This window comes from Bos grunniens, chromosome 3 (assembly GCF_055505025.1).
Source record: "Bos grunniens cultivar Pamir isolate PY7600 chromosome 3, Bosgru_T2T1.0, whole genome shotgun sequence".
NCBI classification, from domain to species: domain Eukaryota; kingdom Metazoa; phylum Chordata; class Mammalia; order Artiodactyla; family Bovidae; genus Bos; species Bos grunniens.
This window is the reverse complement of record NC_141167.1, coordinates 39,685,270-39,708,809: the sequence shown is the minus strand read 5'-3', so window position 1 is coordinate 39,708,809 and position 23,540 is coordinate 39,685,270. Positions and strand designations below refer to the sequence as shown.

Below are 23,540 nucleotides of genomic sequence, written 5' to 3'. Positions count from 1 at the left end.
CAGACTCTTTTGTTGACCATTATGGCTACTCCATTTCTTCTAAGGGATGCTTGCCCACAGTAGTGGATATAATGGTCATCTGAGTTAAATTCAACCATTCCAGTCCATTTTAGTTTTCTGATTACTAAAATGTCAATGTTCACTCTTGCCATCTCCTGTTTGACTACTTCTAATTTGCCTTGATTCATGGACCTGACATCCCAGGTTCCTATGCAATATTGCTCTTTACAGCATCGGACTTTACTTCCATCACCAGTCACATCGACAACTGGTATGTAGTAAGGATTTAGAAAATGCTAGTCTTTTATCAGATAATATTGGTATGTTTCCTCCACTTCTTCCTTCTGGTTCTCTGCTTCCTCCACCAGTTTTCTTAAAAAAAAAATTAGAGCTGGAAGGGCCAGTCAAGTGTTAGTCACTCAGCTGTGGCCAACTCTGAGACCACATGGACTATAGCCTGCCAGGTTCCTCTGTCCATGGAATTCTCCAGGCAAGAACACTGGAGTGGGTTGCCATTATCTTCTCCAGGGGATCTTCCCAACCCAGGGGTCAAACCCCAGGCTCCCCCATTGCAGGCAGATTCATTACTGTCTGAGCCACCAGGGAAGCCCAGCCACCTTATTTTATAGATAAGGAAATTCAGTTTGACCTTCAAGTGATGTGGTGCCCAGTTAGTGGTCCAGATGGACAAAGCACCTCTAGACTCTGACATCTGTTGCAGACCTACCCCAGTTGCTCCTCATTCTCTGCCTCCAATCCAGGCCAAACAGGACTTGAAGGCCACCACCCCCATCCAGCAGAGAAGGAGACTGATTCATTCGTGGCCTAGTGCTAGAGGCAGGGAAAGCCAAGTTCCACTCCAGACTCCTGCACTGAGTAATATAAGGAGTTCATTCTGACCAAGTCAGTGGGGGGCCTCAGGCTCCTCACCTGTAACATGGCAACCTGGCCTCAGTTATTGTGTGTTCAGTATCTTTGAGGGGTCTGGGAGCTTTATCCTAGTTCATCTTCACCAAACGTAATGAGGTAGATAACATTACCACCCCAAGTTTACAGATGGGGAAACTGGGGCTTTGAGTTTTGTCCAAGGTCCGTCAGCTAAGCTGGTTTACTGGACTTCTAGGTCAGTATTTTGACTCTGTCTTATTTCACTTTCTCAGGGGCCCCTTCAACTGTAAGAAGCTGTGACAGGGAGCAAGGCCTTCTTGGGGGCACACAGGAAGCTCACCCCCATGAATCCTGTCCCAGCGATCAGCCTTCGCCCTCACCTAATTGTGTTAGCAGCAGGCAGCTCCGCCTAATCCTAGATGCACACAGAGAGAGACAGCATTCTTTCCCTGGGGGCTCCGCCTCTCCTAAGATTAAACACCATCCCCAGGAGGCTGTTATCCCAACCGCAGGGAAGGACGCATCCCAGCCAAGATGGAGCTTATCGCAGGAAGCCACCGCCACGCTGGGGAAACAAAACGCAGACCCAATGGCTCGGGTCTGATCACAGGCACTGGATGTTGTGCCAGATAGATGGGCACATGCCTGCCAGTTGTCAGCAGGTGACGATGAAGCAGCCACAACCTTGGCATTTTCTGGAGGTGCCAGGTGGTGAAGCAGCCAGCACTCAGATTAGAGATCACGTCCTGAGCATGTCCTAAGAGCATTCCCAAGAACAAACACTACTGTTTCCCCACAATCCTGCACTGTGCCCAGAGCAGCATAGGTATTCCATCGGTTGACAGACAAATGAACTTACTGTCCCACCACCACCAGAGTGGAAGAAAAGCAGTCCTCTCCAGAAATAAAACTGAGCTCACCGGCAATTATTCGATAAGTCCCTTTACCTCAGTTATCCATTCTACTGTTGTTGTTCAGTCACTCAGTCATGTCCAACTCTTCTGCGACCCCATGGACCTTAGGCTGCCAGGTTCCTCTGTTCTTGGGATTTCCCAGGCAAAAATACCAGAGTGGGTTGCCATTTCCTTCTCCAGGGGTCTTCCAGATGCAGGTATCACACCCTAGTGTGACAGGGTGTGTCTATCCTGCGTCTCCTAAATTAGAGGCAGATTCTTTACTGCTGAGCCACTGGGGAAGCCCTGTTCTATAGCCCCAAATAATAATACTCATTTCTCCAAATCCACTGGGGCTTACTCATTCATCTCACAGGACTCTCTAACAAAGGCACAGAGTAATTTTTAAAGGTACAGTTATTTCAGTTCAGTTCAGTTGTGTCCAGCTCTTTGTGATCCCATGGACTGCAGCATAACAGACCTCCCTGTCCATCATCAACTCCCGGAGTTGACACAAACTCATGTCCATTGAGTTGGTGATGCCATCCAACCACCTCACCCACTGTTGTCCCCTTCTCCTCCTGCCTTCAATCTTTCCTAGGATCAGGGTCTTTTCCAATGAATCAGCTCTTCCATCAGGTGGCCACAGAGTATTAGAGTTTTAGCCTAAGCATCAGTCCTTCCAATGAATATTCAGGACTGATTTCCTTTAGGATGGACTGGTTTGATCTCCTTGCAGTCCAAGAGACTCTCCAGAGTCTTCTCCAACACCATAGTTCAAAAGCATCAATTCTTTGGTGTTCAGCTTTCTTTATAGTCCAACTCTCACATCCATAGATAATTACAGAAAATCCATAGCTTTGATTAGATGGACCTTAGTCAGCAAAGTAATGTCTCTGCTTTTTAATATGATATCTATGTTGGTCATAGCTTTTCTTCCAAGGAGCAAATGTCTTTTAATTTCATGGCTGCAGTCACCAACTGCAGTGATTTTGGAGCCCAAGAAAATAAAGCTTGTCACTGTTTCCATTGTTTCACTATTTGCCATGAAGTGATGGGACCAGATGCCATGATCTTCATTTTCTGAATGTTGAGTTTTAAGCCAGCTTTTCACTCTCCCCTTTCACTTTCATCAAGAGGCTCTTTAGTTCCTCTTCACTTTCTGCCATAAGGGTGGTATCATCTGCATATCTGAGGTTATTGCTGTTTCACCCAGCAATCTTGATTCCAGCTTGTGCTTCATCCAGCGTGGCATTTCACATGATGTTCTCTACATATAAGTTATATAAGCGGGGTGACAACATACAGCCTTGACGGACTCCTTTTCCTCTTTGGAACCAGTCTGTTGTTCCATGTCCAGTTCTAACTATTGCTTCTTGACCTGAATATAGATTTCTCAGGAGGCAGGTGAGGTGGTCTGGTATTCCCATTCCCTTAAGAATTTTCCACAGTTTCTTGTGATCTACACAGTCAAAGGCTTTGGTGTAATCAATAAAGCAGAAGTAGATGTTTTCCTGGAGCTCTCTTGCTTTTTCTATGATCCAACAGATATTGGCAATTTGATCTCTGGTTCCTCTGCCTTTTCTAAACCCAGCTTGAACATCTGGAAGTTCATCGTTCATGTACTGTTGAAGTCAAGCTTGGAGAATTTTGAGCATTACTTTGCTAATGTGTAAGATGAATGCAATTGTGCGGTAGTTTGAACATTCTTTGGCATTGCCTTTCTTTGGGATTGGAATGAAAACTGACCTTCTCCAGTCCTGTGGCCATGGCTGAGTTTTCCAAATTTGCTAGCATATGGAATGCAGCACTTTAACAGCATCATCTTTAGGATTTGAAATAGCTTAACTAGAATTCCATCACTTCCACTAGCTTTGTTCTTAGTGATCCTTCCTAAGGCCCATGTAGTGGTACTTCCTAAGGCCCACAGTTATTTAAGGTGACTTATTTAAAACTTCGGAGAAGGCAATGGCACCACATTCCAGTACTCTTGCCTGGAAAATTCCATGGGCAGAGGAGCCTGGTAGGCTGCAGTCCATGGGGTCACTAAGAGTCGGACACGACTGAGCGACTTCACTTTCACTTTTCACTTTCATGCATTGGAGAAGGAAATGGCAAACCACTCCAGTGTTCTTGCCTGGAGAATCCCAGGGACGGGGGAGCCTGGTGGCCTGTCATCTATGGGGTCGCACAGAGTTGGACACGACTGAAGTGACTTAGCAGCAGCAGCAGCAGCATTTAAAACTTATTGAGCACCTACTATCTACACAATGCAAAATTAGAGAAAACTTCCAGAAAATTCTAGGCTTGGGGATGACACAGAACCTAGTATTATGGAAGAGAGTGGATTGGGAGTTCTAAGACCTCAGACAATTTCTTTAGAACAAAGGTGAGAAGCCTCACCACCAACTTCACTACATACACCCTTAATCTTTCAGAAAAAAGTGAAAGTCTCTCAGTCCCGTCCAACTCTTTGTAACCCCATGTACTATACATTTCATGGGATTCTCCAGGCCAGAATACTGAAGTAGGTAGCTGTTCCCTTCTCCAGGGGATGTTCCTAACCCAGGGATCAAACTCAGGTCTCCCACATTGCAGGCGGATTCCTTACCAGCTGAGCTACCAGGGTGTTCATTGGAAGGACTGATGTTGAAGCTGAAACTCCAATACTTTGGCCACCTGATGTGAAGAGCTGACTCATTTGAAAAGACCTTGATGCTGGGAAAGATTGAGGGAAGGAGGAGAAGGGGACGACAGAGGATGAGATGGTTGGATGGCATCACTGACTCAATGGATATGGGTTTGGGGGAACTCCGGGAGTTGGTGATGGACAGGGAGGCCTGGCGTGCTGCGGTTCATGGGGTCACAAAGAGTCAGACGTGACTGAGCAACTGAAGTGAACTGAACTAAACCAGGGAATCCCTAATCTTTCAGAAAAATGCCTGTGAATTTTACTGGGTACTGTAATTGATTCACCATCAAAGACATCGGCAGAAAATATTTCGGGAAAAGAACAGGGGAAATTATGTAACTTGCAAACTTCCATTTCTCTCTCATTCACTCTCTTTTCAAGAGACAAGGAAGGAGAATTGGTGTTCTAATAATAATAATAATAATAAAGGAACATTTTCATGATGCTTTGCAATTCACAACATCCTTTCACCTGGATTTCTCAATATATATATAACAGTCCTCTGGGATTTTATCAGCCCATCATACAGATCAGGAAATTGAGGCCCAGAGAGGTTAGGGAACTTGCCCAAGATTGCACAGCAGATGAGTGGCACAGCAGATGAGTGGCAGGCCAGGCTCAAATCCAGACTTTTTCTCTCCACACCATGCAATCTTCCCTCTGTGCAGGGCTGTTTCATACACTCTCATATAAAAGAGAGCTATTTCTTCTACCCCAGTTATCTGAATGCTTGACTTGTAAATGATGCTTTAGTTTTCTCATCTATGTAATGGGTATAACAATAGGGCATTCCTAATGCGGTCCTTGTGAGGATTAAGTGATACTTGACTATTGCCTAGCACACAAATGTTACTAGTAGTAATACATGCAGTTGCTGTTAGATTGTAAATTGAAAGCATATTTCCATTTCAAGGCTTTTATACTCTCCTTTATACTTGGTCCCCTCCTGGAGGACATCCCCTCCCCCACATACAGAGCCACAGTGCTCAGTCCTTCACCTCCTGCAGGACTCTGCCCAAGAGACACTTTATCACAGAGCCCTCCCTACCACCCTATACAACAGAGCGCACTCCACCCCATCGTTCTCTGCATCACAAGTTCTTTTACTCTAATTCATTTTTCTGATACTCTCATCCATTTCTTTATTTTCAGAACTCCTCCCTGAGTAGGGTCTTTGTTTTACTCTCTGCTTTACCTCTGGCATCTAAAACAATGTGAGTCACATAAATATCTGTTGTGTGAATAAAGGAAGCCTGCTGGATCCATTGCCAAGAAACAGAGATCAACTCTTGCTTGCTATCTGACTCTTCAATCTCAGATAACACTGTAAAGTTTACAAAATATTTTTACATCCTTCATCTCCTTTAATCTTCCATAATCTTCAGGGAAGGAGTTATAATCCCCACTGCAGAGATGAAGAAACTGAGACCCCAGATCTCAGAGCAGAGCAACCCCCTGGAGAGGCAGAGTCCTGAACTGGCTCCGGAACCCTCTCGCCACCAGGCACTAAGATGTCAGGGGTCACAGCCTCCCTCTGAGTTGTTTTGGCCCTGATAGAGCAGCTGAGGTTCTCAGGGAAGTGCTGGCTTAGAGAGAGAGGGGGGCCTCAGAAATGGTCTTTATCCCTTAGTCAAGCACCAGATATCACGGAAGGTAGATTTTTGTGAACACATTTGTCAAAATAAACCCACCCATTATTATCAATAGTATAAAAAATGTCTTATGGTTATTGTTTTAAGGCCTCCCGGGCACACGTTTTCCAGGGGAGCACCCCCCACCGAGACATCTTTCCTGATTCTCTAACAATCCAGCCCGGTGCTTTGCTTCACTGCTCTGTCCTCCACACTTGCAGGACTTGTGCCTGGACCTCACTGCACAGCATCACCTTGCTCGTGCTTCCGCAAGGTCAGCTCCGCGCAAGTGCCTTTCAAGGGCCTGGGGACCACCTACCCCCTAGAGTGCCACCAAAAGAGCAAGACAAAAAACAGCCCCTCTTCTTCACCACTGCCTCAAGCCCTAAGAACTCAACTAAATTTGTGAAGCTCTCTGTTTTCTCTCCTGCTCCTAGCCTGAAGCACATGGTCATAGGGATTTTTAAAAAAGGTGCTGTGGGAAAATGCAAAGACACATGGGCCTTTCTGGCCATATTTGCATACAAATTGCTTGTGAGTTCAAAATTCAGAGAATTTTTTCTCCCTCTGCTTGCTAAGAGGGAACAAGAGCTCCCTGGAGATATTTCCCTAGGAATGAGAACTTCCAAATTTCCTGAAGAAAGAAAGGGGAGAGTAGAAGGACAAGAAAAGGGACTAGGGCGGGAGAAGGATGCTCAGAATCACTGGTGGCCCTCCCGGCCCTGACCTGCCTCGGGCCTCAGGCATGGTGCCCTCTCCCCTGCGGCAGGGCACCAGTATTTCCACATCTTCTCTCAAACAGAATAGACAGGAAAGAAGAGAAAGAGGAGGACCTGAAGGGAGATTTTAATTTGCTGCCAATTAAGGGCAGAGTGACCCTAATTTATAGCAGCAGAACTCAGAGTTATCACAGATTTTCCATCTTGGGAAAACAGCTCTGCTCTCAGCTGCTCCCTGCTCCCCTGCAAATAGAGCCCACAGCACGTTTAATTGAGTCCAGATTGGCTTTTTACGGGGGTGAGATTCCTCTTTTGGAAAAGATAGCCTTGAGATTTTCAGTTGTTCAAAGATGCGTTTTCAAATTTTCAGAGAGTAACAGCAAAGCCAACTGGAATGATCCCAGTCTCTAGGAAGGAAGGACAAAGCTGAGTAAAAGTAAGGAGAGTTGTTCAGTTGGCTACCAGGCATTGTGCTGCCTGTGATCCAAACTCAAGCCTTATTCTAAGGTGCATTCAACCCAGTGAAATAGGAGATGCCAAAAAATAATAATTGCACAAATGTATGTGTGTGCATTCTAAGTCGCTTCAGTTGTGTCCAACTTTGTGCGACCCTATGGACTGCAACCTGCCAGGCTCCTCTGTCCATGGGACTCTCCAGGCCAGAATACTGAAGTGGGTTGTCATGCCCTCCTCCAGGGGATCTCCCCCACCCAGGGATCAAACCCGTGTCTCTTACATCTAACCTGCACTGGCAGGCGAGTTCTTTACTACTAGCACCACCTGGGAAGTCTGCACAAATAAATATTTAATTACAAACCATAATCGCGAGTATTTTTAAATACAGGGTGCTATGAAAGAGAGTAGGTGGGAACCCAACCTAGTCTGGCCAGTCAGGGAAGTGACATTTAAGTCAAACCAAAGGACTGGGAGCCGATAGGCTGGGGAAGGATGTCCCCATGGGAGGAAACAGCCATGGAAACGTCACTGTGTACAAAGGTGAGACCTGAGATGGCGCAGCACCCAGACTGGGAAGGCCTGCCTGAAAGTCCCATCAGAGCCTCCCTGATCACAGTTTTGGTGATGCCTCCACTCTTCCCCTTCCCCACTTCATTGCTTTAGATCAGTCTTTAGGTCTTACTTTCCTATTGTGCCAAGAACTCTGAATTTCCTTCTGAATACCATATGTCTCTTCCTCTGGCCCCCTTTGCCATGGACACACTTTCACTTTGACCTTGTGCATTTTCAGAAATGCTCAGAGGTTATCAGTATGCCGTGGGTGGTGCCCAACCCCAGCAGAGGAAAGTGTTTGGGGACCGCTGGCTTGGACCACTCAAGACACAGCATACTGGAGAAAAACAAATTAATATCGGCTCTCCATCTCAGATGCCACCTCCTTTAGAAACCTCTGCCAATAATTCCAAACAATTCATACCTCTCTCCTCCTTGATCTACAAACCTTACATGTGCATGTTCCTCAAGGCACTTAATTACATTGAATTTTGCATTCATGCAACACATATTTGGTGATTTTCTATCAAGAATATGCTCAACTAGTTGGTTGTTAACTAAGACTGACTCCTTGATCACAGAGAAGTAGGTAGAATGGAAAGCGGCTCTTGTTATATGACAATGGAGAAGTTCTTTAACATCTCTGAGACTCAGTTTTCTCTTGGGAATAAAAAGACTGACCTCCTTTTATGAATATACATGTATGGAAAACACTATCAGAAGCTATCTCTGAGAAATAGGAGTATGGGGAATTTTGTCTTCACATTGCATTTCTGATTTTGTTTTTAGTGGACATAATTTCTCATGAGGGAAAAAGCATTCAAACCACTTTTCTTTTAGGTTAAGAAAACAATACCACTTCATTTTGTTGTGAGAATTAGTGAGGTATGATATGTGCATGGTTAGGACACATTAACCTCCCTCAGAGCAGTGTCTATGGGCTATGAACAGAAACTGGGGACAGATGGAGGAAAGACTGGATCCTTGCCACACCTCTCAGTAGTACCTACTCCAGAGATCAAAGTCATTCTCTCCTACACACCAGCTTCTTTCTAGAGCAGAGACATGGCCAAGGGCATCTCTCAGCTTCCCTGCCCTAAAGTGGCTGCCCCTATATCCCAGAATGGCCTATAATTAGCCCATCATAGTGAGACTGGGGGCAGGGTTATGACTGGCAGTCTCCCCATAACAAGGCTGGAGAGTGGACAGAGTTTCTTTTCCCAGTAGATAAAGGGGGCAGAAGGAGGAAGCTTAATTCAGGGCAACACTTTTGTAAAGACAAAACAATAGGATTCCATTACAAAATACAAAATGCCTTGCCAGCTGTGTCACCCCATAGTAGATGCTCAATAAATGACGGTGACTATAATTACACCATTAACATGGAGGCTTGGGCTAAATGGGAATAAATGAGTATGACTTAGGAGACCTGTGTGGGAACGCTGGCTGAATGTGAGAGCACCGGGGAAAGAAAGACAGAAAAGTGAATTCCTGAATGTGGGAGCACTGGGGGTTGAAGAACAAGATTTCACGGCGGGGTGGGGGAGGGGGAGAGATGGAGAAAGGGAAGAACTTGAGCCGGATGCGGGGAGGGGTAGTGTTAACTACACAGATTCTAGAGGCTGCATGACAGAGGAACCACTCTACACAAAGATCAGGACAGTGAGGTTTGATTCAATGAGTTAGTCTCAAACCATGTGGGGATATCAATCTTGCCTAACAAAAACAGTAAACTTCCTACTGAAGAGGATCCTGTCATATATTTCTCCTGTATCCGCTTTAGTTGCTAAACAAATATTTATCCAAATGGAATTGCCTGTGACTTCCTGGGAGTTTATACAGGACGTGTCACTTGGCGGGTAAGGAGCTGTGGCTCCCAGGTCCCTTCTGTCCTTCTCTCCTCCACATCAACACTTAGCAGACAGACCACTGGCCTGTTGATTTGATCCTGTGAGTCTGGGGGAATCTACTTTCACTAACATCCCAGACTGGTTAAGAAACTTTCTAAACTTGAGTCCTGAGGCTGAGAGCTGGGAGGGTTATTGATAAAACATTTTGACCATTTCATCCCTATACGTATATATGTGTGTGTATACACACACACACACATATAGTTTTAATCCCAACACAAAGATGAAATCTGACAAGTACTCCTTAAAGAAAAAATCAAGTTGCAGCCAGTGTAAGGGAGCAATGCCTTACTTTCATCTTGGGAAGGGAAACCAAGCAGTGTTGGAAGTGCTGGATTCTCTCCACCCCTTGACTGACTACTTGCAGGGCAGTCGGATATGGTGCCTTGCTGCCAGCTGGGGAGAACAAACTGGGCGCGCTCAGCTCAACTCAGCTCCTCCCTTGCTCAGAAGCGGGAAGAGATGCCATTTATCAGTGGCCCTTGGGAAGCCCCCATTGCAGGTTCTGGCACTCTGAAGACTATCTGGCCACAGACAAAGCACTCCATTCCTTGGCTCAGGGACACCAGATGTGAGTGCGCAGAGCATGCTGTGAGCAGCGTAGAGAAAGAGAGGGTAACTCACCGGTAGATTGAGAACATCATCAAAAATTGTTGCTGTTTATTGTCAGTCAGCCTACTGCTAATCTCAAACAGGCAATATTTAGCGACTAAAAGTTCCTATATAACACCCAGCAATTCTCTGAAGGGAGACGATAAAGAGCCACCATGGAACTAAGCACCACTTTCTTAAGGCACAGGTCTCAGAGGAGTCCGTATGAGACGAGCTAACTTCCATCACACTGAACATTAAGGTGGAAAAAGAAAAACAACCAATCCTCTGCAGGGAGTATGAAAATTCTGTACAAACTATGACTACATTGGTGTGAAATTCAAGAGGTGGAGAAAAAGTGGAGAAAAAGTAAAATGGTTGTCTTGATGGATGCCTAATCCCATCAGGAAATGATGTCAGTTTCCCTGGAAGAACAGATAGGAGCCTTTCCAGGAACTTTAGGATTTCAGGCAACAGGATCTGTTCTTACCTTAGGATGTTCAACCTTCACAAGGCTTAAGAAAGTCCCTGTCCTTGAGTAATATTAATATAGCTATAACCTAAAAGTTCTAGGTGCTAGGAAGGTCTGCCCCAGAGATGGTTATATTATAAAAGAAAGGTTCTGAGGTTTAGAAATTTTGCTCTATCATATCCTGGGGAAATCTCAAAGGAGGCAGTGCACTCTCATTCTCTCCGTTTAATTCATGGGAGTAACTACAAACACACACTAAACACCACCCAGGCACTGCACGTGCACTTCCGGTGGTCCTCCCCACCCTTTGCAGGTGGGCACCCTTATGCTTCCCATATTATAGGTGAGCAAGTTGAGTCTCGGGGAGGTCAAGTCATTTGCTGACCTGGCAGAAAAGGGTTGAGCCTAGTTCCACAAGACCTTCTGATGCCAAATCCCTTCTGTTACTGGCTCCACTACACATGGCAATCGCCAACCACTTAGAAAACTCCTTCTTTTTAGGTAACTTCTCTCAGTCTATTTGCAAATGAACTTTCTTAAATTACAGGGATCTTAGCTCAAGGCTCCACCTACAAATGACTCACAATTGTTTCCAAAATGAATAGCTGATTTTCGGAGAATCAGGCAAATTCATTTACTGATGAAACTGCAGTAACAATAGACCAACATCAGTCTCATAGGGTCACAAATTCCAATCTCTTAATTTTTGGTCACACCATGCAGCTCTCTAGTTCCCCCACCAGGGATCAAACTCCAGCCCTTGGTAGTAAAAGCTCAGAATCCTAACCACTAGGACTGCCAAGAAATTCCCCCAGTTACTGAGGGCATAAACCACTAAAAGCCCAAAGTTAAAAAGCCTGGGTTTCAGACAGGCTCCATCAGCTGTAGTGACCTCAGCGCCAACCTCATAGGCCTAATTTTAAAAGGGAGAGAGAAAGATAGAAAGCTCAAGAAAGAAATCTTGTTTTATTAGATTATTTGAAAATTTAATGGTAATATATAGGAAATAGTTGTGTAAGCTGCAAAGCCCTATACACATGGAAGATTCAATTATGATTATTTTGATGTAGCTATTTGGCTGGATCTTACAGAGAATCTGAATCATCAGAGTTTTTTTTTTTTTAAATGAGGTGCAAAATGGCATAATGATCAAGGACCAAGCCCCAGACTCAGGATAACTATTTTCAAATCCTGGCTCTCCCACTTAACTTGCTATTTGATCTTGATCAAATTACTTACCTTCTCTGTACCTCAGTTTTCTCATCTGGAAAATGGAGCTGATAATTACTGCCTATCTCACAGAGTTGCCCTGAAGACAATACAAGTTAAAATACTTAAAGAACTTAAAATAGCTCTTGGTACACAGGATGTTTGATGTGTATTACCCTACTAGTATGATGTTTATCACACAGACAAGGGGTAGACTAGCGTTTAAAAGACTTCATTACAATACAAAACTGCTGCAGCAGAGGCACTAAGATACAGGATACTTTTGACAAGCAACCCAGCAACGTACTGGATTTTTAACTCTCTGGGATGCCCTTTTATAGAGAAAAATAAGTCATCAGCCTCCCAGTAAAATCCTGCTTCTTCCTCCCTTCCCCTGCTGGCTTCCTACACAAACAAACATAAAGGCACCACTCAAAGCCGTCTTTCCTCTTCCTTACTCTTCCATCCCTGAAGATCAGCTTCATCCCAGGGTGAAGGCCCAGTTGAAGAAGGCTGGACAGCCTGGGCAAGTCCCTGGAGACCAGGGCAGCGGCAGAACGTCCAGCGTTTCTCCTCCACTCTCCATCTCAATCCTTCCATCCTTCCTGGCTCATATCACACCCCATTTCCTCCCAAAAGACTTCTCGGCACTCTGCATCTGTAATTGCCAATTCTGTATTTGCTGGCTGCATAATTATTACACAAGTGCCTATTTTATTGCTCCTAAAAGATAACCTCCCCAAGGGCTAGTCATAGTTCGTCTAGAATCCCCACAGTGCTGAGTATGGTGCTCCAGACAGACATCGTATGTATGCCATAAATAATTGGGGAAGGGGTTGAATTCACTGGAAGGAGCCCAGACTCCCTGCTAAGGGGTCAGATGCAAACCAGGTCAGAGCCTTTACTCCTCTTCCCAAGCTCATGGGAGACGCTGCCATCAGATCACAGCATTCCCTCCCAGAGACCCTGGAAGAAACCACAACATCCTTTTCAACACTGCACCACAGGCCACCAATACAAATTGACTGGAAAGATTAACCCTTTTTGCCTTCTCTGCTTCCTAGGCATTTCCTTAACCGAGACAGCACTGGGACCTCACCACTATTACCATAACCACCATACTCTATTGTACATAGCTATTGACCTGTCTGCCTCCGGTAGACCAGGCTTTCAAACTTTTAATCACGAGAGCTCAATAATAACCCAAATTAGCATGTACCAAACTGAAGCTAAAATTTCTCCAAACAATATTCATCTGATTAATGTAACGCACTCTGATATATCCCTATTATAGTCCTATCTAAAATACTGATTCAGACTCACAAATTTCATCTCATGGTGCACTACGGTTTACAACTCTATTCATATGATAGATACACTGTGCTTAGCCACTCAGTCGTGTCTGACTCTTTGTGAGCCTGTGGATTGTAGCCTGCCAGGATCCTCTGTTCATGGGGATTCTCTAGGCAAGAATACTGCAGTGGGTAGCCATTTCCTCCTCCAGGTGATCTTCTCAACCCAGGGATGGAACCCAGGTCTACCACATTGCAAGCAGATTCTTTACCATCTGAGCCACCAGGGGAGCCCGATATGATAGATACATATAAAATATTAGTTCTATAAATAATGTTCCTTAAGATAACACTGTGCTGTGCTGTGCTTAGTTGCTCAGTTGTGTCTGACTCTTAGTGACCCCATGGACTGTAGCCCGCCAGGTACTTCTGTCCATGGGGATTTTCCAGGAAAGAATTCTAGAGTGGGTTGCCATGCCCTCCTCCAGGGGATCTTGCCAGCCCAGGTATTGAACCCAGGTCTCCTGCATTGCCGGTGGATTCATTACCATTTGAGCTACCAGGAAAGCACAACTGTAACTAATAATCCCTAACATCTTAGCCTTCATTCAACAGAAGTTCATTTCTTGCTCACCTAAACAGGTGCGGACTAATGGGTAGCTTGCACTGGGCAGTCATTAAGGGTGGATTCCAAGCCATTTGCATCTTGTGGTATCTTCAGCATATGACTCCTGGAGTTCCCACGTTCAAGATCATAGCAATCCTGCCTGGGAAGCTTTTTGTGTGTCAGGTGTACAAGTGACACTCATTGCCTTCAATCTCTTTCCATTGGCTAATATTTAGTCACATGGCCTTACAATTGCAAGGGACCTGAGAAAGTAGTCTAGCCATGTGCCCGGGAAGAGATGAAACAGATCTGATGACTAGCTAGAAGTCTCTGCCAAAGACCTGCCGTCTGAAAAATTCTCCAAGGGAAGGACCTAGCCTTACTCCCATTTATATCTCTAGTGACTAGCAAAATATTTGGCTCAGAGTAAGTGCATAGAAAATGTATGGTCAGAGAATGAATGGAGAACACAGTAGGTCCTGGCCAGAGCTCCAGAACTGTTATGGTTCATGATTAGGCTTCACAATTCTCTCCAAACTCACACCTGTGCAAATCCTCTCCCCTGCCCAAAGCAGACTTGAATCTGAATATCTGGATTAAGGCAGGTGGGGAAGATACCAGAGAAACTGTCTTGGTGTTTTCCCATCTATTTGTGGGCTACACAGCGACTTACTCTTCCTACAACCACATGCCTGCTGAAAAGGAGCACAGCAGAACAACTATAAGCACACAGGCTTTTGAGGCAGATAAATCCTGACCAGGCCTGTCTCTGGTTACAGAACTACAGCTGAGCATTCAGGATTCTGAGCACCGTCTATGAATTATCTCATTGCATCCTCACAATAAGCCCCTGAAGGACATGGGTTTCTCCCTCTGACCCTCCAGTTCCCTGAGTGAGAATTAACATCCTCTACCCCTATGTCCCCAGAGCACTTTTTCCACAATTCTTTCCTATAGTAAGTCCCTCACAACAAATGAGTTTCATTCTGAAAGCACATTCATAAGTCCAATTTGTTCCTAAATCCAATAAAGCTAGCCTAGGTACCCAACTAACACAATCGGCTGTAGAGTACTGTACTGTAATTGTCTTATAGTACTTTTCACACAAATAGCACATAAAAAACAAACACAAAAAATAAAACACTTATAATCTTGCAGGACAGTACCTTGAAAAAAACAGGAGTACAGTACAACAGCTGGCATATAGGGGCACATTCTTTGAAAGTTTGCAACTTGAAGGTTCATATGTAGGGGAGTTACTATAATGCATGAATGGGGGAGCTAGTTGACATGCGGAAGCCCATATCTATTTATCCTGCCTCTCCAATTACACTTCAAGGATGGGTCAAAATACCTAGCATCAAATGCCAAACCCAACTTAAGAGTTGTGTGAGGCTAGCTAAGACACTTACCACAATATTTGAGCCTTGACTTCCTTATCTGAGAAATGGGATCAGAAGTCCAGCATCAAAGGGATGCTGGAACATATAAACCCAATACCAATAAAGAACTATGCCTAGCACATAGTAGGTTCTTTAAAAAGTAAGACTGTCCCTCCTCCTTCTCTCCTTGACAGCAAGGATAAAGTTTTATTCCTGAGCACTAACACTGTATCTTGCACATAATAAATATATAACAAATGTCAGTTGAAATGCACTGAATGACCAGCCCTTTACTGTTGAAAAATACAAATAAAACACACAAACCCGGTGTGAATCTTTAGAAATCCTTTTATCTCCCCTCCCCTCTCCCACACATTTCTTTACTCTTTTCTCTTTGGGAAACGTGAACTTCTTTTTCTTGTACTTAGAAATTTTAAATGGCTAACAGAGCACCTCAGGATTCTTTCCTCTGGCCATTATCCTTCTCTTTCAAGTTGTGCTCAGCAAGATTATTTGGATATTGGAGCTAAAAACGGTCAGATTACAAGTAGAGGGCCCTGAAATGTAACATTCCCCATTGCAGGATTCTGGAATTACACCAAGCACCAGGGAGGGCTTGCTCTTCCCCAAAGAGCTCACTGTTCTGAAAAAAGTCTTTGTTTTAAGGCTTTGCGAAGCTGCCCTGCGGCATCTCCTCCGGGATCCCCAGCACTAGTGGGGACTGCTCACATCTAGAGTATCTACACGCTCCCTGTAAAACTGAACATTCAAGAGTTCTACCATCTTGTAAAAACTGCTGCTGAGTCTTGGTTTATCTCACAGCATAATGATCATTGTTTTGGAACCACTTGTTCTGAGTTCTCCAGCAAGCCCCTGCTAATGATAACAGCTAACACAGGTTTACTAGGCTTTGTATCAATTATCTCCTTTAATGCTCACAAAAAGCCTACAAAGTGGATATTACTCTTATCCCCATTTTGCAGAGAAAGAAACCAAGACTTAGAAGGTCAAAGAACTTTGCCCAAGTTCATAGAGCCAGCAAGCAGCAAAGCCCCAATTCAAACCCTAGTCTCTCAGGTTCCAACCCCATTCCGTTCCTGCTACTCCACACCACCTCTTTAAATGGCTATAAAAGAAGGTCCTTTCTGTATAGAAATACTTGAAAAAATAAACAGTTTGGACTGGTTGATCTTTAGGTCCCTTCCCCCTCTTAAAAAAGAAATCTATGGTTCTATGGAGAGAAGGAAAAAAAAAAGGAAATGTAAGGAGGCCAAACATTATGAGGCTTGGCTTATCAGTATTTAATAACAGCTTTTGGATCAAAACTCTACAGAACCTTATTTATGGTCAGACAGTTACTGTTAAGCAGAACCTTTTTATACAACCTTTTCATCTGAGGATATTGTAGCCTTCTACTGCCTTTCTATTAGTGAGAGATGGGGTGTGAAATTTGCTGGCCCTGCCAACATTATCCCATTAAATTATCTGCCCTCTTTCAATGTAATTCACTCAGGGGCACCAGTTTGAGCCTCAGGCCCTGTGGCTGTCCGTGCCTGGGCGTTCTGAGGGGGAGGTGTGAGGGAAAAGGCTCAGGTGGTAGCAGCACCCCACGACATAACATCAATCCACGTTTCACTGCTTTACCAAAATAAAGTGGATGCCACGATTATACCATTCCTAAACAAACTGAAAACCCCAACCAAGCTTACTGCAACAAAGAGAGAGCCTTTTTACTGCTGTTTATTTTTATTTTGTATTCGTTAGCTTTTTAGATATTCCTGGCATGCAAGTCAGGCTCCGTGTAACAAGCAGCTGCATTTAGTTAAGGATTTCGAAGAGTTCCCCCCACCCCATTATCCTCCCCCCACCGCCCACTTAAACTCCAGAGAAATTTCTCAGACTCAAAGAAGGCTATTCCTTTCTCTTCGTCTGTCTACAGAACAGTCTCTCCCGACACACCTCGGGGATTAGGTAAGGCCAGGCTGAGGCTCTTGTGTCAAGAAAGAGACCTCGGAGACTTGAGTGTTTCCCAGCTGGGGCTGGATTTGCAAGGGTCTAATTCACATCGGGAACTTGGAGCAGGCAAGCCAGCTCTCCCACCAGAGAACATTCTAATAAATCACCCCTGTTCAGCCTACACCCCAAGTTGTACACCACGATGCAAATACAGGCACTTCATCAAAATATATCTCATCGCTGGTTGGAAGGAATTGCCAGACACACTCCTCAAACCGCATCCAAGTTGCAGTTCATTACAACGATATAATTCCTCTTGATCAGAGGTGCAGACCATCCGAGGCCCTTCCGGTCTATCTCTGAATTACAGCAGGTCTGGCTTGGGGAACTCCAGCACAGGAAGGAAAACTGAAATTGGCTGTCTCCAATCATTTCTTATGGGCTTCTCTGATGGCTCAGCGGATAAAGAATCTGCCTGCAATGCGGGAGACACAGGAGACATGGGTTTGATTCCTGGGTGAGGAAGATTTCCTGGAGGAACAAATGTCAACCCCCTCCAGTATTCTTGCCTGGAAAATACCACGGGCAGAGGAGCCTGGTGGGCTACAGCACATGGGGTTGTAAAGAGTCGGGCACAAGTACAATCATTTCTTATAACTCCTAGATACGGCTAAAAAAAATGTTCCTTTGCTACTCTCAGAATACCTTGGGGAATAGCCCCTTTGGCAACTACATAACATAAAAGGAGTGTAAATTTTAAGACTTAAAGCAGGAATGACTGTCCAGGGCAGCAGTTAGATAAGAGCATGAACTCTTACGGTCTGTAAGGCCAGCAAGGCCATTTCCTAGCCATGTGACCTTAACAAAGCAATTTAACCTCTCTATGCCTAAATCAAAATGAGCTGATTACACCACCTTCCTCATGGGGCTGTTGTGAGGATTCAGTGAATTAATACTTGCAAAGTGCTTAGAATGGTGACTGGCCTATTGTAAGGATTATGCAAGTGTTTGTTAAATAAATTGTATAAACAGAGGCATCTCGGAATGCTTGGGTTCAGGGAAATACATTCCTAGTTGAGGTCAAAGGATTTGGCACCATTCATCAGCTTCTCTCAGGCCCAATAACAGCCGGCCTGGTGGGAGAGAAAGCAGAAAGTGAGACAAGATAGAGGCCCCATGGATTGTGCAGATGTGGGCTAAGGCCCAGGAGCCCCGGCAATCCCTGGCAACCTACCCAGGAAGGCAACTCATTGCCCTAGGCATCAAACACTCCAAATCAACGCTCCTATCTTTGGGGGATTATAGTTTTCTTTAAAAGTCAGATTATAGCTAGAAACATACAACCATAAAAATTCACGTTAACTTTTGTGTATTATTTCTGGGGGTTTGCATAGCCTTAATTTCAAGGCTTAATTTTAGGTCTTAATTTTAAGACCCTCTAGTCTGGGTGCCCTTCTCCAGTACTTGCCATACATGGTTTCACTTAGATCTCATATACTCAGGTAGGGCTCAGAAAAACTGATCACCATACCCAGTAAGTATAAGAGAAAAGATTCAAACCCATTCTGGTTCTGTTAACTCCAACACCTGTGCTCATAACTATTAACTGTTAAGTTCTACCACACTCTCTTCACATTAGAAGACGAGAAAAGAGAAGGAAAAATCCTTGAAAATATACCATGTTGAGTTTTTACTAGGAAAAGCAAATTATACCACTTTAAAATTATACAACTTTATATATGCCCAAGGAGATTATTCTCCATTCAACAAAAATCTATGGCCCACCCTTACTATATATGTATATATGTCATTTATATAGATATACATATATGTGTGTGTGTGTGTGTGTGTATATATATACACAGGTGGCTATTCCAGGTGGCTCAGTGGTAAAGAATCTGCCTGCCAATGCAGGAGACGCAGGAGACATGGGTTCAATCCCTGGGTCGGAAAGATGCCATGGAGAAGGGAATGGCTACCCACTCTAGTATTCACGCCTAGAAAAACCCCTGGACAGCGGAGCCTGGCAGGCTACAGTCCATGGGGTTGCAATGAGTTGGACACGACTGAGTGACTGAGCACACACATATATATACATATAGTCTACAAAGCCCTCCATTCTCCATAGGATGCTGGGTAAAATTTTCAGAAATATTTTAAATAGGGTATGTGGTCACCACCAAACCACAGCCAATTTGGACACTAATGGATGCAAGTGACACACCATTTAGAAACTTTCAAGTATAATTTGAGGCCTATGCTCGCCATGTAGGAGACAGAGAGGAAAATACAGACCAAAGTTTAGTCTGTAAAAGGACTCCTAACCAAATATCAGGAAGATAACCCCAGGTATCAGAATAGCAGTACAGCCATAAGGAAACTGAATCGATATTAGAAATTAAATATTCCCAACACACTGCCAGAGGCAGTGGGACCACACTGTTTGTCAACTGGGCCTCAACGTGGCTCCCCAGGGAGATCTTCAGGTGTCTCCAATAATGATGGGGCTGAATAGCTTGGTCCCCGGTGTTTTCACTAGAAAGCTAACAGTCTTATTGCCCTCAAAAGACTCTGATTCTAGAAGCAGACAGAACAGGCACCTATTAAAACAGCTTTGGAAAGTTTACAAAATGACAGCAAACAGTAGCAGGCCACCACCCTCTGACTCCAAGCAGCCAAACCACAGAATCTATAAGACTCTGAGAGGCAAGAGTGGGTTCTAAATGCCCTGAACTCTGGGTACAATTATCAAGGCTTCAGTTTCTTAGAGAGTTTTAGCTCTGGATTGGTAAGAGGTCAATGGGGAGAAAACAATGAACAGACAGAAAAAAATAAATGTAAAGGTTTGCTACTTCTGGCTAACAAAAGAGAAAAGTGGTGGGAGAAACGCTGAGCATTTTTTAAAATAAATAAATGAAACATATCTCCCTTTACGCTGATTTCCTGAGCCTCTGGCTGAGTTACCTTGAGAATCTTGGATCAGACAAGAATAAATCTGAGTTCCAGTAGATCTGTCCCCAGAGAAAAGATCAAGCATTCACAGAAATGGAAAGGGATTTATTAGACAATAAATAAGACAGTAATAATGGATTTTAGCTCATTATTGAAGAGTTCAGGATAGGCAATACTCTTTTTAAAAAAAAGATAAACTTTAATGGGAGAAAAAGAAACAATTTTAATTCATACAAATGGAGGTTCCACAGAAATGGGACCTAAGAAGTGGCCAAAGAAGTGGCAACTTTTATACTTTTTAAACAAACAATAAATTTGTGAGAAATTTTAAGTTTTTTAAGCTTGTAGACAGTTAAGATAGAATTTGGGTGACTGCTTACAATTTTGTTACAATGATTACAGTGTCTACATTACAATTGTCTACAATGATTACAAAATGATTTTCTGGACATTTACTTAAAGGCAGATTAAGAAGGAAAGGTACACTGGACCCCCATGTCCTCTCCTTGGTTCTTCCCCTTCCCCATGATCTAAAAGCATCAATTGCCGAAAGGTTATACAGAAGGAAAGGAGTAGACAGAGGATATAACTGAAATTGTCAAGGCCCCAAACTAGAAGCCTTGCCTTTGCTAGAATCACCCTGGTTATCTCCACCTCAATTCGCCCTGCAACCTGACATCACGACTGTTTACAATGTTGTAGGCAGTATGGCCCATTTTTTACTTTTCACCCAGGTGTGTGGCATGGAACCAGATGTTTGGCATCAAGGAAGCAAGCATCCATGTGACCAAGCTGTTTACATTTCATTAGGATTTTTCATCAGGGAGGTGCACTCCCTGCTGATGTACATCTTAATTACAATTAAGAGCTGTATTTACCCCGGAGGAGTCTCCAGATTAGCACAACCACACTATAGGATCAGTTTCAGAATCATCCTCGGAAAATGTGGTTCCCACTTCCCCAAAGTCATCTCTAAGAAATCAAAATTCACACAAAACTTCCTTCCAGAGTGTGTTTTTCTACTACGAAAAAAATATTAGCTAGATTTTAGTCCAAACTAATTCTGCAGTCATAGTCCATGTAGGGAACAGATCTCTTCCCCTCAACTGCTAAATAGCCCAGAGCCTTTTTTCTCCCTAAAAGCACAGCGTTAACTTAAAAATGAAAGATGCATGATAAAAGAGCATAGGTTGGGGCTGGGAGGGAGGGAGGGAAGAATTCAGGGGCTCCAGTACTCCCTCAAGGGATGCATGTTAAAAGTGAGGCCCAAAACCCTGGAGACTTTAATCAACTTTCCCCCTCCAGCCTCCAAAGAATGAATCGGTTGTCTCCACGGGCGCAGCCCGGCTCTTCCCTCTCATTGTGTCCCGGCTCAGACTCAGCAAGGATCCCAGCTTCCCGCAGCGAACTAAGACGCCGGAGCTTTCGGTGAAGTCTTTCTCTAACTGTTGCGATTGTCTTTGGAGATTACCAAAATCAAGTATGCATTAGCTGGCTTTTCCCCTCTTGTTCGTAACACACACACACACACACACACACACACACACACACGTGCACTTAGGAGCGGCAGGCCGCCTCTGACAGCACATTTTGCACAAAGTGGCGGCGCCGGCAGCGCACACGTTGTGGCCTCCATCGTGACCCTCCAGAAGCCCGGCGAGTCGGGCACCGTGGAGATGCGAGGCCGCCCGAGCTCCAGGAGGACAGCGCTTTTGTTTGGGTCGGCCTGCGGACGACACAGACTCTCGCAGGCATCCCTGAAAATACAAACTCCCTTCTGGACCACGCTCTCCAGGACCGCTGCGATTTGGGAGCAGGATGGACTTGAACAAAGTTGAAGCTCATTTAGGGGTCCAACGAGAGATGGGGAGACGAAAAGCATCCCATTGCTCCACGAACCCCAACCCCTCCACGCTTCCTGTCAGCGCTGACAACTGAGGCTGGGCGCCGGAAAAAAGTTCCGGGCGCACCCCCGGCCCGCATCGAGGTTCGCGGGTGAATCCTCGCCTGTCTCCCCGGCGCCTGAGGTCGCGCTGGAGAGTCACCCGACGGGACGCCGGCCGCCCCCCCGAGGCGCGCGCGGAGCTTTCCGTCTACCCAGTGCCGGACAAACCGGCTGGAGGTTGGGCGGGGCCGGACGGGCCCGCAAACTGGCCGATGCGCCTCTTACCTTGGGCCGTGGCCCCGCGCGCCGCCAGCAGCAGCGCGGCCAACAGCGCCAGGAGCGGCGGGCGCGCCCCGCGGCGGCGCGGCCGGTGCATTCCTCCTCTCGCGGCGGCGGCGGCGGCGGCTCCCAGGCCGCGCGCAGAACATCCACAGGTTCTGCCCGGGGTCCCAGCCACCTCGTCCCGGTCGCTCTCCCCGGAGGATGCCAGGGGCGTCTGCGAAGTTCTTTGTCCGTCTAACCTGCTCCTTCGCCTTCGCCCGGCCGCTCAGGACCCCGTAAGCGCGGTCCCTCCCCAGCCCTCTGGCTGCAGCCTCGCCGCGGCTGGACAGTCAGTTCAGTCGCGGGTTGTCGGGGTCGCCCTCGCGAAGGGCGAGTCTCGCCCGCGCGGACTCTGAGAACAGCTCGCCCTGCGCCCGGGGGCTGCCGTCCCGGGGCTCCTTCCGTGGCGGCCGCGGCGGCTCCTCCCGCTCTGCGCGCTGGCTCTCTTGCACTCAGCCTCCCTCAACTTGTCACTTTCCACCAACTCTCCAGCCCAGCGCCTGGGCCCCGACCAATGGCAGAGGCGGACCCAGGCCGGCGACCCAGCGCCCTCTGCTGCCGCCTTTCAACACCCGCACCCTGAGGACGTCCCGAGGTTGTTGTTCCCGCGCCTCCAGCAAGCTCACCTCCCCTCCCCCACGACACCTCAAACCTGCAGCCCGAATTGAGCAGCGGGGGGGACCTCGGGGCCACTTGACAAAGGGAAATCGAGGCTCAGGGAGGTTTATCTGGCTCGCAAACCTGTAGCTAAATGACTTAGTTAGGAGTCCCAGATAGTAGCGATCTCAGCTTTTCCTCTCTTAGCTGTGTAACCCTGGGTAATAGAACATTTAGTGATACCATGCAATTTCCCTTTTGAGTTTCTCTTTGACCAATAAAGTGATTTATGGTTTCTCATTTTTGTTTTCAATTTCTAGTTTCACTGCATTGAAATCAAAGTCATCAGTACCGTTTCCTTTTGGAGACTTATTAAAGATTTCTGTAGTCAGTTTCTGTCAGTGTCCCCTTGGTCTCTTCAAAGAAGGTGTTTTTCTGTCTTCAGAATTGGAGATAGGTGATGATCTCAGTTTGACCTGGTGTTTATTATGTTACTTAGGCCTTCTGTGGAGAAGGCAATGACACCCCACTCCAG

The 23,540-nt window shown here is 45.5% G+C and overlaps 1 protein-coding gene across 2 annotated transcripts in view; it reads right to left on the bottom strand.

Moving 5' to 3' along the window:
* The window catches only part of ROR1 (ROR family WNT receptor 1), a 470,970-nt gene extending 448,075 nt beyond the window's left edge, over positions 1 to 22,895 (bottom strand). The window contains exon 1 of one of the 2 annotated variants that reach the window (XM_086390352.1): positions 22,373 to 22,895. In XM_086390352.1, the coding sequence (XP_086246478.1) occupies positions 22,373 to 22,463 (91 nt within the window). In that variant the 5' untranslated portion in view covers positions 22,464 to 22,895. The remainder of the gene's footprint in view (positions 1 to 22,372) is intronic. The other variant, XM_086390353.1, reaches the window with a different exon arrangement.
* Positions 22,896 to 23,540: the final 645 nt, after the last annotated feature.